Source organism: Panthera tigris, chromosome D3, assembly GCF_018350195.1.
Source record: "Panthera tigris isolate Pti1 chromosome D3, P.tigris_Pti1_mat1.1, whole genome shotgun sequence".
Lineage (NCBI taxonomy): Eukaryota > Metazoa > Chordata > Mammalia > Carnivora > Felidae > Panthera > Panthera tigris.
The window spans coordinates 72,928,412-72,947,929 of record NC_056671.1 but is presented as its reverse complement, the minus strand read 5'-3'; the positions used below and the strand labels follow the sequence as shown (position 1 = coordinate 72,947,929).

At 37.3% G+C, this 19,518-nt stretch overlaps 1 protein-coding gene across 2 annotated transcripts in view; it reads right to left on the bottom strand.

Annotated features, from left to right (window-relative positions):
* POLI (DNA polymerase iota) overlaps positions 1-10,465 on the bottom strand; it is a 29,268-nt gene extending 18,803 nt beyond the window's left edge. Inside the window, exons 1-4 of one of the 2 annotated variants that reach the window (XM_042962184.1) lie at positions 10,195-10,465; positions 8,713-8,823; positions 6,121-6,285; positions 1,032-1,184 (exon numbers count right to left, since the gene is read on the bottom strand). In XM_042962184.1, coding sequence (XP_042818118.1) covers positions 1,032-1,184; positions 6,121-6,285; positions 8,713-8,823; positions 10,195-10,342 — 577 coding nt within the window. In that variant the 5' untranslated portion in view covers positions 10,343-10,465. Of the gene's footprint in view, positions 1-1,031; positions 1,185-6,120; positions 6,286-8,712; positions 8,923-10,194 lie in introns of both variants that reach the window. The other variant, XM_042962185.1, reaches the window with a different exon arrangement.
* Positions 10,466-19,518: the final 9,053 nt, after the last annotated feature.

Below are 19,518 nucleotides of genomic sequence, written 5' to 3'. Positions count from 1 at the left end.
TCACAGTACTATTCTGTCAACTTTTCTGTAGGTTAGAAAAAATTTTTTAACAAAATCTTGAAAGGAAGGATTCATGAAGAATTACATTTTCTTTTTAGGATATAAAGCCTAGCTCTCTGTAGTATGTACTAACAAATACTGAATTTACTTTAAAAATTATTCTATTCAGTCCTTATAAGTGACAACAGAGCACAGGTACAAAAGACACATGAAAAGCTTCGTGTTCTCTTCTAGAAGAGAACTATAGCTCTACCTCCTTTTCTTTACTATCAGAGAGGCAGGGAACTAGACTAAGAGGACACACATGCTGAGATATAGGGGCAAGAAGGTCAGGGCAAATCTACAAATGCAGAGTAGTGTGTCTTCCATGTGGCACGATACAGAAGTCACCAGCAGAGTTACGATATTCATTGGGGCTTATTGAAGCTTATTTTCAAATGTAAATATCTCTGAAAACACCATCAGTCATTCACACTTTAATATGTGAAGGAGATGGACCATTCTGCTTTCTTGCTAACAGCTGGCAAAGATTATCGAACTGACTGAATATGAGCTTGCAAAAGATGGCAGGTAGGCCTGGACAAGCTTCCATGGGGGTTAAATCAGGAAGTCAAAGAGCAACATGAGTGTCTTGATGCCTGGGGGAATAGAAGGAACAAGCAAAAAGACAAATTTAGTTTACCTCAAAATTTGCTTAAAGACAGTTTTAGGAGAATAAAAAATATACTATCAAGGCAGTTCTTATAACTGAAAAAGGTATGGCTCTTAAAAACAGTGACACACAAACTGTGCCAGAGAAATGAAAAGTGCATGGACCACTGAGCTACAGATCACCAAAATCTCATTTTCTGCCTTCTTAACATGGAACACCTAATTTTAATCATTTTAGACAGACCACTGAAATTTGGCTATACCTCCAACAAAAGACATAAAATTTTCAGAAAGATAAAGTCCATTCATTAAGCTCAGTGAACTCAGTGAACACTAAGAAATGTAGGCACTTTTAGTTACTAAAGAAAGAACTGACTTACATTGGTCATTATATACATGACCGCACACAGTCAGTGCTGAAAGTTGATCACTTTGAAGCTGCTGTCGTCTCTTCTCAACCATCTCTGTTAGATCCACAAAGTTTTCATCAAATCCCAGTCTCTCAACAACTGGACTAAATTCTTCCAACAACTCTAAATTGAAATAATAGTGGTGCACAGATGTTAACTAAGGCCATAACTAAAATAGATGTAACTATTTTATGCTTAAAAATACATCAGGTATGTTAAAGATTTCACCCTTCCACAATATCTTTTAAAAAGTCCTCAGTTAACTGGGAGTTTTTTCTGTACCACATTTTGAGTAAAGGCAATATTTTCCAACAAAGTAAGTCCAAAATGACATTCCCTGGGCAGATGCTCACAGCACTAGATTTAGCTCAATCTCCTATACCTAAAATTTCTATACCTGTAGTACATTAAATATTAATGCTTATCGTTCATTATGATCTTGAAACAGTGGGTCAAAAGAATAAATTACAGTCAGCCTAGAAAAGCAGAAACAAGTAATAATATATTCCACTATATTTTCCACAAGAGTTTTAAAAAGACAAAATTTAAAACTTCCAATTATTACTGAATCAAAAAGAAAAGTCACTTAATTTTCAAAATATACTACAGTGTAAGATTTTGACCAGTCATCCCCCAGCTTTTTCCTCAAGGGTAGATATGCACCATGACTTACATGTATTTGAATGTCCACCACCTAGCAAATACCCTGTCCTTAAGTCAAATGCTTGCTAAACTGAAGTGAACTAAGATGTGAAATAAATTCAAAAGGACAATTAATTCTTTTTAGGATTAAAACTAATAACTCTGTAATCACTGAGAAGAATTTTCACTTCTCTCTGAATCTCTACTGATACCAGTAGGACGGCAGAATACAAATTACCAGCCTCTTCTTATTTAAAAATGCATAAGCAGGACACCCGGGTGGCTCAATCAGTTAAGCATCTAAATTCAGCTCAGGTCATGATCTCACAGTTCATGAGTTTGAGCCCCTCGGTGGGCTCTGTGCTGACAGCTTAGAGCCTGGAGCCTGCTTCAGATTCTGTGTCTCGCTCTCTCTCTGCCACTCCCCTGCTCGCTCGCTCGCTCTCAAAAATAAATACACATTAAAAAAAAATTTAAATGCATAGGTTCTCAAAGTCCTATAATATGAAAGCTCAGAAATAAAAGTACTATGTCATTCCAGACAGATCACTTTTTTACATAAATACTAAAAATACCTCTATTTTATTGATGCCGACTTGATAATATCATGAGAAAACAATTAATAAAGATAATGTGACCCAGTGACCATCAAAAATCACTTCCACTCTACCTAGGGAAAACTATTTATCTGTCCTGAGACTGACAATGTTTTTGATCACATAAAAGTATTCTTTTGCATTTCATACATCAATTTCTGCAATTTTTTCGAAAGTATATATACTACATAAGAAAACTAAAGGACAAGGTTTTAAATACTAAGCAGAAAAGCAAATTAAACACAGGATCATGCACAAAGCTGATGAATCACTGAATTGATTGATTATATGGGTTCTATTATTAGGTCACAGGGATAAATCACTTATCCCATTTCTGAAGTTAATAGTTTTTTGCTGGCAACTTCATAAATAAGATGCATTTACTAAACATGTAAGGCCAAAGACAGGAGTTTGTAATTAGAGAAAAAACTATCTAGACAAAAACGTATACATATTTTAGAAAAATATGAAACAATAAGATACGTTATAAATAGGTCAGGGATAAATTCAGCACAGGACTATTAAGCTATGTTCCTACTTCAACTCAAAAAATACTATGAGAAAAATTAACAAAATTACTTTTTATTAATGCACAAATCATGCTTAGAGTTTTTTAAGTTTATTTATCTTGAGACAGAGAGCGCACACACAAGGAAGGGACAGAGAGAAGGAGAGACAGAATCCCAAGTAGGCTCCATGCTGACAGCACAGAGCTGAGGTGGGGATGGATCTCATGAATCATGAGATCGTGACCTGAGCTGAAATCAAGAGTTGGACGCGCAACCAACTGAGCCACCCAGGTGCCCCCAGAATATCTGTTATTATATTATGCCTTTTTTTTAAAAGATCTTATTTGTAAGTAATCTCTACACCCAACATGGGGCTTTAACTCACAAATCTGAGATCAAGGGTCGCATGCTCCACTGACCGAGCCAGCCAGGTGCCCCAATGTTAGTGCATGTCTAATTCTCTCAAGATACTTGATAAATTAAGAATCAGTATGGGGCGCCTAGGTGGCTCAGTCGGTTAAGCGTCCGACTTCAGCTCAGGTCACGATCTCACGGTCCATGAGTTCGAGCCCCGCGTCGGGCTCTGGGCTGATGGCTCAGAGCCTGGAGCCTGCTTCTGATTCTGTGTCTCCCTCTCTCTCTGCCCCTCCCCTGTTCATGCTCTGTCTCTCTCGGTCTCAAAAATAAATAAACGTTAAAAAAAAAAATTAAAAAAAAAAAAAAAAAGAATCAGTATAAAAAGTCAGACTTACCAACTAAATTTCCAGTATGACATTTTAATTATGAAAAAGATGAAAAATACAGTGGCATAAAAGTAATAAGGGAAAGACCGATAAGTCTGACACCATAAATAAATTTTAAAAGGTAGAATGCAAATTGGAAATATATTTATAATACATGGGTATCAAAGAGCTAATTTCTTTAACTTCCAAAAAATGATATAGGCCAATTAGAAGAAAAAGAGCAATCCAAATGAAAATCAGGCCCTATAGGTTATTCACAGAAAATATATGTATAAATGACCAAAATATGAAAAGATGTTCAAACTTAGTCACAGAAAAATTCAAATCAAAACAATGACTATTTTTTTCACCTATCAGGCAAAATCTTTACAGTTTGAGAATATGTAACATCCATGTATACTAGCAATGTGCTAGGAAAACCTCAAGTGCAACATTCAGCAGTGTTCCAAATTTTAAGTACAACTTACCTTTGATCTAGAAATTTACCTCTAAGAACTTACGCTATGGGTATCTCCATAAAAGTATGACAGAATTTCTATATGAAAATGTCTCCTGAAGCATATATTAGGAAGAGCAGAAAGTTAGTTAACAATCTAATAATCTATCACTATCAGGAAACCATGTACTTTATCTTCCAAAATAAGAAATTTTTTGAATGAAAGGAGGTGCTATTAATAACAGGACAATAAGAATAAAGTGGGACATACTGTCTTCATATCCCTAAAGGACAGGTTAAGTAAGTACGGAACAAAATACAATGAAGTACTGCACAGGTATTGAAAAGAATGAGGAAGAGTTACATGAAGAGGCACAACTGAAGGCGTAACCTCTTCTGTGTACACTAAAAATTATCTTAATATTCATATACACACAATTTTGCGTAGATGTACAAGTGACATTTTTGGAGTACAGTCTTGTCTTTTCTGCTTAGCTATCTTTTCTTCCCCCTTTCTCCCATTTCACCACTGCCACTTCCTCTCCAGAAGTTAACTAAGTTAAAAACCTAGTATATATCCTCTTGTTTCCCTCATTTCCTGTTTATATATAGACACACATACCTTTTACTCAACAAGGAATATCTCTCGGAATCAAATAGTATACCACCAATGCATTCTTTTTAATGACTATATAATATTCCATCATAGAGAAGTCTTAGTTTTTATTGCCATTCTCATCCTGATGAGCATTTGTTTTTGTTCCATATTTTTACCAATTACAAAGCATGCTACCATATTTTGTACATATGTTCTCATGATTTTATTTCTATTGGATAAATTGCCAGAAGTAATATCACAGGGTTAAAAAACATAGTATCTTTAATTTGAAAAAACATTTCTGTATTTCTTCTTTAAAAGCTGTACTACTTTATGTTTCTACTTTTTCTCACATTCTTTATTTTTTGCAAGTATGATGGACATAAAATAATCTTACTAATTCAAATTTCCTGAGCCACTAATGAATTTGAGTATTCTTTTTTCACATAATTGTGGACATTGGGTTTGTTCTTTTTGTCAATTGCCTATTCGTATCTTTCGTCCATTTTTCTGAAGTATCTTTTCCTTGTATATTTGTAAGGGCTTTTGGATATTATACTTAACACATTCATCTGAAAACTGCTACAATTAAGAACAAGCAAAAACAACAGCAGAAAAGATAAACAGCTGGTTCTTATACACTTTTAAATTCCATATATTTGCGATATGCCAGTACAAATATATTTCACAGTTCCTATAATTTACTAAAACTCTAAGATTCAAACCCAAACCTTAGTATGGAGGAATTTGCCTATATTGTAGTATTTAGTGTGTGTATGTATATATATATATATATATATATATATATATATATATGTATATATATTCCAAGAAAAAATTAATAAGATACCCATTATTTTTGCTAATAGTTCTTAACAAATCAGTGTTTAATTATGTTAATCAAACATTCAGAAGCCTCTCCCAACTATTAGCACATTAGAGTACAGCATATGCATAATTCATTTAAACTTGGTTTTAAATTTAAAATGAAAAATATTTGAGGGGCACCTGGGTGGCTCAGTCGATTAAATATCTGACTCTTAATCTTGGCTCAGGTTATGATCTCACTGATCGTGAGTTCAAGCCTCGCATCAGGCTCTGCACTGACGGTACAGAGCCTGCTTGGGATTCCGTCTCTCTCTACCCCTCCCTTGCTTGTGCACTTGCTCGCGTGCTCTCTCTCTCTCTCTCTCAAAATAAATAATTTAATTAAAACTTAAAAAAAAATTTTACTTTCTTTGGTATATCTTTCCATTTTCTCATTTCCAAATTTTGCTTTACATTTTTTCTTGCATTTTTATAAACACCAATCACGACAGACTCCAAATTTCTTACAACTATACATTTTCTGTCAAGATTACTCATAACATAAAGTCATCCTCTTCTATATTTTTTAAAGCAGGCAAGAGCCAAAATAAAAGTTATTAGCAAAAAAGAAAGTGATTTATGGCATTTTATGTATTAACAGATTCATATAGTGAACGGGCATCCCATATACAAATTAATGCTGAAAGTGTACTGCCCATAATCTGTACCTGTAACCTTATATGACATCTCTCTGTAACGTGTCAAGTCTTCTCCATTAACTAATACCAGCTGTGGACATTTTTCTTTTGCATCTCTGACAGTCATAAGTTTCTTAATTCCAAGTTTCCTGGCTTCATAGTTGCAGGTAACCACCAAATATTTCTGTTGAACCCCTATAAAAAGTAAATATTTTATGAGAAAACTGAACAGGATTAAAGAAAATCTTAATATATTATTTACTAATTCCATAATTTTAAATTGTAAAGCAATCTATTCTGATTAAAATGAAAAAGTGCTATTCAGTTAACAAGTATAGCCTTGGGGCGCCTGGGTGGCTCAGTCAGTTAAGTGTCCGACTTCAGCTCAGGTCATGATCTCATGATCCGTGAGTTCGAGCCCCGCGTCAGCTCTGTGCTGACACCTCAGAGCCTGGTGCCCGTTTCAGATTCTGTGTCTCCCTCTCTCTCTGCGCCTCCCCTGTTCATGCTCTCTCTCTGTCTCAAAAATAAATAAACGTTAAAAAAAAATTTGTTTTTAAGTATAGCCTCCATTCACCAAGGTTCTATAAATAAAATTAACAAAAAATATCATAAATCAGTATATTCTCAGGGCACCTGGGTGGCTCAGTCAGTTAAGCATCTGAGTCTTGATTTCAGCTCAGGTTATAATCTCAAGAATCGTGACATCAAGCCCCGCATTGGACTCTGTTCTAAAAGCACAGAGCCTGCTTGGGATTCTCTCTCCCTCTCTCTCTGCACCTACCCTGCTCTCTTCTCTCTCTCTCGAAATAAACATTTAAAAACTAAAAGTAAATCAGTATATTGTCTGGAGTCTTCAGCAAAAAGATAGAAACAAAATCCTCCTAGGGATTTTTTTTCAGACAATATGAAACCAGATTAATTTATACTGAATTAACTCTTTATATAGGTCTAGGCTATGTTTCACCAAAAAATAAAGCAGATGAAAATAACTGAGTACAATTAATCACTGGTTTCTGCTAGAAAAACTTTCCGATGACTATAAAGCAATGTTCTATTATAAGTGCCAACCTACAACAAGCATGAAGGATCTCCTCCCAATAAATGTTGCAATTACTAAACTGTTCCCCAGAGTAATTTGCAGAAAAGATAAGGCACTGAGGCATCATTAATGGGACCCCTCCTTATCAAAAATGACTAAATTATGACCATCTACAGACTACACAAATTCTCGTTTACTAGTGGTGGCTTAAGATTGCTGAAATTACTTTTCTCTTTACACAAGTTGACCATTTGTTTACCACTGTAAAAGTAGTGTTCATTAAAACACAAACATGTAGAAGAAAAAAAAGATTATGTCCACTCCACCAACGTAAGACATTTGTTTCTAAAACTTTGATATTATAAACAAGGCAAAGAAACATTATTTCATATAAAGATTTGTGACATATCCAATTATATACTCCACAATAGAAGCTCTGGGTCAAAAGTAGTGATTTAAGATTCATCAGTGAGCTATATAAAAATCAGACTGGTAAGTTCCTTAACTTAAAAAGTAGTCTCCTAATACAGAATTAAATTATATGGACTCACTACTACTATATGTTACCAGCCCAAGTTAAATAGTCACATATTTGTTGAGTATAACTGAAAGACTACTTTCCGTTTCTCCCAGAAACTTTCAGCATCACATTTCTCACTTCCAGATAATCATTCATCCCTGTGTCTTAATTATACTATATTTTATTAAGCATTACCTACACAGCATCTTATGTTACACTGCTACTAATTAGAAATGACTTTAGCAGAAAATTTTATAGCTCCTAATCCTAATTCCTTGACACCCTAAGAATGAATGATGAATCCCTCAGGATTAAAAATCCTAGACTGATATTGGTACACCAAAAACTAGTCATCCCTTTGTTCTTCTTTAGTAAATCAAGTAGGCTAGGTTGAATTGGGATTTATCAAACACAACCTAGGCACAAGAGGTTAGCAGCTGGTGAACCAGAATTGTTCTTTACGCTTATACTAAAAGATAAATTCTTACTACATGCATAAAAGAAATTTTAGGAAATTTAAATGACTTTTCCAACTTAAGACATACATGTAATAGAAATGCTAAAACAAGCGAACATATACAAGTAAACCCTCCACATAAAATCCCTCTTTGCCTTTTATTTAAAAAGATACCTGCATTTTTAGGAAAAATTTACACTCTATATGCCTCAGTATTTAGGGTTCTGTTCAAAATCCAACTATTTTGTCATGTTACACAGTTCAAGAGTCAAAATCAAAAGGTGGTTGGATAGGTGAAAATGTCATTAGAATGTAATAAGACATTTTTTAATTTTAACCATTGAGAAAAAGACTAATAGCTTATGGTCTTTCTGTTTATGTGTTCAGTTGGCTATATACACTACTTGTGTAAAATTCATCATTTTCATCATTTATTAAATGAGGTTTATAAATTTTACGCCTACTAGAGAAGCCAAGTTTACTGCCTATGAAGTACCTTAAGAACTGCTTCCAAAATCTTTAATATGGTTAATAAATCAGAATATAATCAACATAGTTAATACTATTATACAAAATGAAAATATTATCAATGTCCAGAATTACCTAAAGGTTTACCCTTCAGTTCCGGATTTGATATCATTTCTACTTGTGCATAAAAGCAATCCAGATCCACATGCACTATGACTCTGGATGAAGAACCTCCTTCTGGCACCACTTGACCATGAACCAATGCACAATATGCAAAGAAATAGAAAAATATATTCAGGCTGCTTATCATCTCTGAGCAATTGGCAGTCCCTTAAGACATGGTAACTGAGAAGGAAGAATGAAGAATGATTTTAAGTTTCTTCCTAGATTTATGTGTCAAAGCATCTAAAAATTACCGACACGAGAGAAACTCCATCTATAGGAGGGTCTTCAGTCCTGTGTACTTAGTATTTCTTTGTGCACTGTATTTTTCTCAGGCTAGAAATAACTTTTGAGGGGGAAAAATCGATAATGGAAGATGAAAGAGGTAATCCTATCACCTGGAAATTTATAATAAAGTTTAGATTAAACCGCAAGGGATAGGTAAGTTTAATGCTGATTTCAACCAACTTAAAAATTATCCTAAGTGGCATGTTCTTAAATAAAAAAAAAAAAAAAAAAAAAGAATCGTTAAATACAAAAGGGCAGAATCCAGACCTATGGGTTCCAGTAGACTTTATCTGGCACCCATATGAGGGCAGGATTATCTAGTTCAATGCTGAATCCCCAGTATCTAGGACAGGGCCTGGCATATAACAGACTACCAATAAATACTCGCTAAATTAAAAGAATGAGTAAATATTTCTTGAATTTGAAGAAGTAGCTCAGGTCATGGAGTGCGGAGGGGGATGAGAGAGGAGATTCCGGCTCTTAACCAATTAAAAACGAGGCAGGCTAAGTGCAATGTGGTATTCTGATCTGGATACTGGAACAGAAAACTAAGTGGAAAAAACTGGCAAACCCTGTAGAGCGTTTGTACTTAACAGTATTATGCCAGTGTTCACTTCTCAGTTTTGACATATGTACATTAGATATCAACATAAGTGACATAAGATATTAACAGTAGGGAAAGCCGCTTCTGCAACTTCTGTGAGTCTAAAATTAATTCCAAAAATTAAAAGTCAAACGGGGGCGCAGAAGGGGGCAAGGAAGAGCCTTGGCCTCAGGCCCTGGGGTTGGGCAGTACAAGGTAGAGCCCTTATATTTCCAGAGGCCGAAAGCGGGTCCTCGAAGAGATGGCCACTGCAGATGTGCCTCGTTTTCGGTGCCGAGCCAAGCTACAGCCCCAACCTCCGCCAAGTGGGCGACAAGTTTCTCTACTTCTGCAACCTTACTCAGCCCCGGCGCCTCTTCGGCTATTTGAGGGATCACAAATGCACCCTGGAATAACAAACTGATTCGCCGACCCCGTCCTTAGCTGTGAACAGCAGGTAACGAAGGGCAGCTCTCTCTACCAAGCCGTGAAAACGAAAGGAACAGAGCGAGGCAGGGACTGTCGCGCCCCAACGGCCGCCGCCGCCTCCCCTGGCCTCCGCCCGCCCCGCCCTTCTCATTTACACCAAGGGACGCCGCCGGGCTCCTCAGGCACCGGCGCATCGCGCGAGCAGCCTGCCTCCCCCGCCTCCGCCCGGTCCATGGCCTTAGCCGCGTCCTCTTCCTCGTCGCGGCCGGCTTCCTCCTCCGGCTCCACCCCCAGCTTCTCCATCCTGCCGCGGCCAACGACAGCGCAGTTTCCGGCCGCTTCCGCCCCGTCTCCAGGGAAACCAGGGGCCGACCGCCCCCAGTCGCTTCGGCCTTGGCGCCTGCGCGGCCCGGGCCGACCAGCCAGTTGCCCGGAGGAACGCGCGGCCTGGGAATCGTTTGGTCCCACGTGCTGAGGTTGCTTCTCGCCCGGTTGAGGCCGGAAGTGAGGGATTACCGTCACAAACAGCTCTTTTTTTTTTTTTTCTTGAGGTCTTCGGAGTTAGTCCCACGCCACAAATTTTAACTTTTTTTATCTTAACTGGGGCCAGCCTGTTCTCTCGATAACTGTCACAAGCAAAACTGGTAACACTTAAGACACTGAACGATTCGTGGTGATGGGGGGTAAGAGAAAGGGTGGGAATTATGGTAAGACCAAGGGGGCCGTGTGAACTGACATGATTAGCAAGTATGTTAAATATTGTTGCATTTTGTTCGTTGTTTGATTCAAAGACACTGACAAATTGGATCCCTGAATTCTTAATCATCTAAAGGGTATAGGATCGTGATATATGAAGTTTTGGAATCAGATAAAATTTCCAAACCAGAGCCTCCAAACTTGCTAATTTTCTGACTTTGGGCAGGTTACATAACTCCTCTGAGCTTCGGTTTCTCCACTGTTGGGGGGGGACCGTTGCCTTGAGTGTCTAGAGATTAAATAAGTGAATGAAAACATATAGTTTAGTATTCCAGTGTATGTAAAACACCTGACACACAGAGGGTGCTCAATAAATGATAGTCGTCTTTGCTTTCTGTTAAGACGCTTGTGTGCCTTTGCGTGTGTGTGTGTGTGTGTGTGTGTGTTTTCCATAAGAGGAAATTTGGAAATTTTTATGTGTGTACGTACATATTTATACATATATTTACAAACACATTTTGCCTTTTTCTTAAAGAGAATTTCGCTCTTACAAGTGAACCTTGACACTTGTCAAGGATGTGTGAACTTGCAAACCTTTTAAAGGACATGCTGATGCATCCTTAAAGAAAGAATAACGGGCAGAACTGGGGTTCAGTGGTTTGAAGACCAAGTCTTCCTCTTTGGGTATTTTACCCTTAGACATCTGGACCAGTTCTCTAAAACTCTCCAGTGTAGGATCTAAAATATTTAGAGCTATGCTGCTTTCTTTGTGAATACTGTTTTATAACTGTAGATAAAGAGCTTTTCAATTAAGTGCCTCTTCGGCCCTTAAGTGCCTCTTGGGCTATCATCAGGGGTCCAATTACTTACAGACAACAAAGGTATTTTTTTTTAATTCCCCCATATTGAGAATGATACAAACCCCTGAAATGCCATGGCAGATTAAAATAACTCCTTTTTAACAGCTCTAGGCTCAGTAACACTCAACAGCTTAAGCAAAAGTGAGCCAGTATTGAAAAACAACACACACAATCAAGCCCTATCTGGTTAGTTACATTTATTTCCCTGTAATTGTCAAACTGAAGAGGGGCTTTTAATTTAGTAGAATAGATAAATGGAACCTCAAAAACCCTCAGGGAGCACGCAGGGCTGGTGCTTTTTTTTTTTAACTTTTTAAAATTTATTTACTTTTTAATTTTTAAAAAAAATTTTTTTAATGTTTATTCATTTTTGAGACAGAGAGAGACAGAGCATGAATGGGGGAAGGTCAGAGAGAGAGGGAGACACAGAATCCGAAACAGGCTCCAGGCTCTGAGCTGTCAGCACAGAGCCCGACGCGGGGCTCCAACTCACGGACCGTGAGATCATGACCTGAGCCGAAGTCGGCCGCTTAACCAACTGAGCCACCCAGGCGCCCCAACTTTTTAATTTTTTTAATGTTTATTCATTTTTGAGAGAGACAGAGCATTAGTCGGGGAGGGGCCGAGAGAGAGGGAGACACAGAATCCAGCTCTGAGCTGTCAGCACAGAGCCCTACGCAGGGCTCCAACTCACAGACCTTGAGATCATTGCCTGAGTCGAAGTTGGTTTAACCAACTGAGCACCCAGGTGCCCCAGGGCTGGCTTTTTGAGTGTACAACTTCTACAGTAATACAGAGATAGCCCCATGCTTAGAAGGGCCCTGTGCTTGGTTTAGTGTTCTGCTGTTGTCATCTTGAAATTCTTAATAATAATTGAGCAAGGAAGCATTCATTTTTATTGTGCATTGTACCTCACAAATTATTTAGCTGGTGCTAGGAACAAAGAAGAGAAGTGGCATAGAAATGACATTAATAAAACATCTCTATGTCAGGCATAGGACTAAGAGCTTCAAACAGATGATCTCATTCAACATGCCCTAGAGGGTAGGCATCGTCATTCTCATTTTACCAAAAATGAAACAGGCCAGCAGAGACTAAGGTGCTTACTCAAGATTATGAATCTAGTAATGGTAAATCCACCTGTCAGAGTTTTCCATAGAGAAGGATTTGTTAATAATGTTTCTTCCATGGAGGAAGTCACTCCCTCTGTCTTCCCTGGTGCTTCAAACATCAGATAACTTGAAGTAGGGAGAATAAACATCCCTCAAATGTATTAAGAGGCATAAAAATACAATTTATATGAGCTAATATGTGTTGCTTTGTTGAGGAATGAATTGGGAAGTGCTTCTTTTATTCTATAAATCCCTTCCTCTATTTTAATTAGCTGGTTCTAATTGAGGATTATTTCAGGAAATAAACATATTGAGCCTAGATCACAATTGCATATTTAAGTGCAAAGTGAGAGAATTTCAAGGCAGAATAAACATATTTAATTAAATAAAACTGTGGTTGAAATAATATTCATGGGGAGCCTGGGGTTATAGAGTGTGACTAGCAGATTTAAAAAAAAAACACAACTGGGGACATTTTCAAGCTTCAGAAGTCAAGACACCATGAACTTATGTACATTAAAAGTGACAAGCATGAACGCCCATGTCAGTGAAGGGTGGGAAAGTTACCACTGCCTGTTTCTCTCCTCCTAGCCAAATTGGCTACATACGGCTCAAAGGCAAAACTCTAGACAATGTTCAAGGGCTTTGACACAAAGAGTGTGAAGGTGTTTGTGAGTGTCTGTATTTTATGTTGGTAGGGAGTTAGGTATGTAGAAATTGACTGTAGGGTCAAAAGAACAATTTGAATTGGCAAAGGCACAGAGAATTTGGTTTTGTAAGGTTTTTAGCCTAGTGCAGTGTTTCTCAATCGGGATTGATTTTGTCTGCTAGGGATATTTGGCAATATCTTGAAGATATTGTGGTGGTCATGTTTGCGGAATTGGAGTTCTGCACTACTGACATCTGTCTAGTGTGTAGAGGCCAAGGATATTGTTGAACATCCTACAATGCACAGGGCACCCCTTCACAATAAAGAACTAGCCAGCCCAAGGTGTCAGTTGGGCCGAGGTTGGGCGCTCTGGCCCACTAGTAGTGTTTACACTATCCTGTTCCCAGCTCTCTCCTCAGCTTCAGGTTTCCAGTCATAATGAAGAATTGATCTTCAGATATGTGCTTTTAATTATAAATGGACGTTTCTAGAAAAAGGGGGATATAAGAGAGGGAGACAAGTAATATTTAGTTGCTTTTCACTGTGGGAATTTACGTTCTGAGGCTAAAAACAAATGCATTTGCTAGAAAAGAGATTTAAGAAAAATATCTACATTTTTATGGAGCTTGTGAGTTGCCCCTAGGGTGAAAGGCTGATGAGTCAGAAATAATTTATAAGGCTTAGAAGCTAAAACCAGAAAACACATAAAGGCTTCAGATGGTTGAAAGCAAACTATAATTATGACACGCTGCTGTACAATGTGCATGTCCTCCAGTATTTACTGAACTTTCATCCAGGATCCCAAACCCTTTGCATGAAAACTTTAATTGTCATGAAAAAACCTTCCTCTGTCTCTCTCTCTCTCATTCTGTACATCGCATTGCACACCAAAGCTGCAGTTTCAATTTTTCTCTCTGTAACCTAAAAATATTTGCTTCATACCATGTGATTGTGGCTATGAGAAGGTATATGAGGCTGGCGTTTTTCTAACAGCTTCTCTTTGCTTTGACCTTTCTTTGTGGTTCTGTAGAAGTCTGATGAAAAGCCTGTGTAGTTGTTTTAGTAATGGCATTTAAAACATTGCTTGTCAGGTTGTGCTCAGTGGACCTTGCTTTGTCATTCTGGAGAGAGATGGGGACCAATGTGATCATAATACAAGTCATTTGGTCCTCGTTTATAAATAACGTCTGCAAACTTCAGCCACTGAGGGAAAGAGAATTACTGGATGTCATATAGAAAATGCAAGCACATTGAAATAGATCAGGTTTACTATATTAAATCGATAGACACCTCCTTTAATGTAATCATTTTTTAAAAAAGAAACCCTTTTTCTGATTGCAAAAGTAATTCATGATTATGGAGAATTTGGAAAATATAGAAAGGAGATAAGAAGAAAATGGAAATAACCCATAACAATCCATAATTTGGATGCTCCGAGATAACCATGCTTTAATAGTCTTTTCATAAATCACAAGTTAAAAATGTTTTTTTTTTTAATTTCACAAATATATTTCTGTATCTATTTCTCTACCAAACCACAAAAACTGTTGTGAGATGCATTGCCGGAATAAATAACCTAGAAAAACCTTCATACATTTACTTGTTTTTGATGTTAATTTGAGGGAAATGAATAAATATGGTCTCAGCATCATCTTGGAAATGTTAATAATTTTAGTTTAATCAATAATCTTCATGTTTTTGGTTTGAATTTAATATAAACTCAAAAAGGAAAATGACATTTATATGTATAGGACTTATTTTTATTAAATTCTTTTTTTTAACGTTTATTTATTTTTGAGACAGAGAGAGACAGAGCATGAATGGGGGAGGGTCAGAGAGAGGGAGACACAGAATCCAAAACAGGCTCCGGGCTCTGAGCTGTCAGCACAGGGGCCCGATGCGGGGCTCGAACTCACGGACCGCGAGATCGTTACCTGAGCGGAAGTCGGCGCTCAACTGACTGAGCCACCCAGGCGCCCCTAGGACTTATTTTTAAAGTTGATTCAAAGACTTCATTAAAGTACCTATTAATCCTGAAAGTACTGCTTGTGCCTCTGATTTAAAAAAAAATCATTTTTATTCTCATCCATTGTTTAAAATATTCTAGTAAAACAAAAAACATAAGGTATAAAATGAAAATCCTCCATAATCCCCACTGCACTTTGATATAACCATTGTCAACAGAGTTAACCACTATTAACAATATATAGATATATTGGATCAGATCTTTTCTTATAATGCTAAGGATAGGGTAGACATAGTGATAATCATTTTTAATTTATATGAGTGGGCTCATATTGTACAGACTTCCTGCACCGTGTTTTTTCAATTAGTATCTCTTGAACATCATTTATTTTCCATGCATAAAAATATACTGTATTCTTTTTAGTGGCTGCATTGTTTTACAATTCCATATTGATGGACACTTATTTCTGATTTTTTGCTGCAGTAAACATCCTTGTACATACATCTTTGTGTCAGGAGTCGAAGGAGTCCCACCCTTCCCTAGGACAAATCTAACCCCAAAGTTAAGTAATAATGTTATCTTTATCCTGTTAAATTAATAAAACACCCCGTGAAAGCACATCATGATAATGAGGTCTGTCAGTTTTACTTCCAGAGGTGCTCTCAAATCCCTCCACTCCTCTGCTTACGCATTAACGCACTCCGCGTCCAGGCCACGTGCAGTTATCCCTGGCTTAGCCTAACGTCTGCCTTTTACCAACTGTGGGCCCTACAATGATGATCTATAATTTCATTGTCCTGCTAGGAACCTTTCAAAGGCTTCCCACAACCTTTAGAGTAAAATTCAAACCCCTTTCTTGCCATGTTTCTCAAGGCTCCACTGGGGCACACTTGACCTTTTCTTCTCTACTTCTTCTCATAGCAGTTTATCATTTTTCCTTACACTTGGGCCACACCAAACCCCTTTCTATTCTGGGGATATATGTTGGTCTGCAGTCAGCAAGCTGGAGATCCAGGAGAGCTGGTGATATTGTTCCAGTCTGAGCCTAAAGGCCGGAGAACCAGGAGAGCCAATGGTGTAAATTCCAGTTTGAGTCCAACTTTGAAGGCAGCAGACCAGTGTCCCAGCTCTGTGACATTCAGGCAGAGAAAGCAAATTCTTCCTCACTTAGCCTTTTGGCACTATTCAGGCCTTCAACAGATTGGATGAGGCTATCCTCACTGGGGAAGGCAATCTACTTCATTCATTCTATCAATTTAAATGTTGATCTCATCGAGAAACATTTCATGGACATAACCAGAATAAAGTTTAACCAAATACATGGGCACCCTATGGCCCAGTCAAATTAACACATTAAATTAACCACAGGACAATCTCCAGCCTCCAGACCACCCTATCATTTGAAAATGTTTTCACATAACTGGCTTGTTCTGTTTTTCCAGTTCTCAGTTCAAATAGCGACACCTCTAACTGACTTTTCCAAACCGCACTCTCTCAGATGGCCTCCCCCAGAATCACATTCTCTCACAACATGCTGAGTATCATTTATAACACCCAAATATGGAACTGTTTATTTTCCCTTTACTTGTTTTTAATCTCTGTCTCCTACTAGAATGTAAATTGTATTAGGGCAGGGACCTAGTATGCCTTGTGCTTTATTGGTAAATACCAAAAAATATGCATGCTGTAAATGAATGGCATTATTTTGATATCAATTGGCTAACTTAATAATGTTAGATTTTTAAAAGTCCTGTATAGATAAATCTTTCTTATAGAAGACTCCAAATAATATATGCAGATAAGCCCCCTCCAGGAGGTGGAGCTTAATCTCTTCTTCTTGCTGGAGGATAGACAGTGACTTCCTTCCAAAGAACAGAGGATGGAAAGCGGGGAATAGTAAATTTACAGTGGAGAAACCTGGCAGTCACTGCCTCAACCAAATGATCATGTAGGTATCATATACCCCTGATAGGATGTGCAGTATCACTTCTATGGAATTGTTGCCCAGAAGAACCTCAGTGTAATCATAAGAAAACCTCAGACAAACTCAAATGGAGGGACTTAAAACAGTTGGTTAGTATTCATAAAAGGTATCAAGGTCAAGAACAACAAGGTAAAAGGAACTGTCATGGGTTAAAAGAGACTAAGGAGACCTGACAACTAAATGCAACGTGGCATCCTGGCTTAGATTCCAGAACAGAAAGAGGACATTTATGGGAAAACTGGCAAAACCCAAATAAAATCTCAAGTTTGTGTAAATACATCAATGTTGTTTTCTTAGTTTTGACCAAAGTACCATGGTAATGTAAGATGCGAATGGCTGGGGAAATTGATGAGGGGTGAGAGCTCTCTCTATTATTTTTGCAACTTTTCTTTAAACAGACATTTATACCAAAATAAAAACGTTATTTTAAAAAATAGAGAATCACAAACCAGAATCTAAATAAACCTTAATATTTTTTCAAATCTTTACAAATAAAAGAACACAAAAATGAAAAAGACAGTCTTCTAGACCCAACACACACACACACACACACACACACACACACACACACACACAAAGGTAACTCTGTGAGGCAATGGATGTGTTAATTAACTTGATAGTGGTAACCATTTCACAATGTGTACTTATATTAAATCATCATGTTGCATACCTTAAACATAATTTTTATTTGCAGTTATATGTCAGTAAAGTTGGAGGGAAAAGCTTATATGTTGCTGCTGATATTCAAAAGTGCAATGAGCATTTTGCCTTTTTATTAGTTAACGTGTATAAATTGATAAATACTGTCTTCTGAATTATGTTTACAGAAATTTAAACCTCCTAAGTTTCAACTATTATTTTCCATTTCTATTACCATAGTTTAAAATTACTTAAAAGATGCTATCTATTCAGTTAATGCCCATTTAATTTTTATAATTGAAGGATATTTTTGAACATACTGGCACCCGACAGATAATTACTGCTGTTAAAATCATCACTCCATAAAAAGAGTTTCCAACACGAGATGATTCTAACTTGTCATATAAGGTTTAGCTTATTTTTCTTTGAATAAAAGCCAGAAAGATTATTAAGAAATCAGTGGTAATGAGACGCTGAAGTCAGAATTGCTGAATATGCAATTCATCTGAAGAGAGACAAACGGTATACTACCAACACATTCTTCTGTCAGCATCTGAAATGACTCCTACTAGAAGGCAGTAACTACCCAAGGACAAAAGCACTTGTTCCTTTAATGGCATCTGCTACATTCACTTGTATAGTGACAAATTAATAAATAATCCACTGTAGGAAATATCCTGGTTTTGGATTTATACATCATTACCTAAGAAATCAGTTCCTACTTAAGACATTTATAAAAATACTGACTTCACTTCGCATTTCTTTACCTTCATGGAGGCACAGATCAGAATGAAAGACTAAGAAAGATGAGGAAATATGACAGACTGGAAGAGACTATGAAAACATAACAAATAAATGAAAGTTCAGATTCTGGATCATTTCCTGGGACAGAAAAAGGACAGTGGGGGGAAAAACAGGCAAAGTTTGAATAAGCTATGTAGTTTAGTTAACAGTTTTGTACCAATGTCTCCTGCTTTTGATCCTTTTATTATGGTTATTATATTGTTAACAATAGAGAAACTGGGTTGCGTAGGTTGCTCAGTCAGTTAAGTGTCTGACTTCAGCTCAGGTCATGATCCCACAGTTCGTGCGTGAGTTCAAGCCCTGCATCGGGCTCTGTGCTGACAGCTCAGAGCCTGGAGCCTGCTTAGGATTCTGTGTCTCCCTCTCTCTCTGCCCCTGCCCCGCTCATGCTCTGTCTCTCTCTCTCAAAAATAAATATTAAAAAAAAATTAAACATTAGAGAAGTTAAGGGGAGGCAACAACTTTCTGAATTAGTTTTGTAACTTTTTTGCAACTTCTGTAAGTCTAAAATGATTTCAAAATAAGAGGATTTTTTTTTTAATTGCATGGGAAAATTCCTCAGGAAGTCGTTACTTCAGACAGACCTACTATTTCTCAATAATTCTGATAAAGCTGGTTTTCCCTCCAGCTTTGAAACAGAACATTGTTCTTGTAGTTGAGCAGCAGGCAAAGTACAGTTGTTGGCCTCTGCTTTAGGAACAGTTTGTACAGAAGCATACATTTCAGGATACCAGAATTATGCTTTGCACCACAAAATGTCCATCCTTTG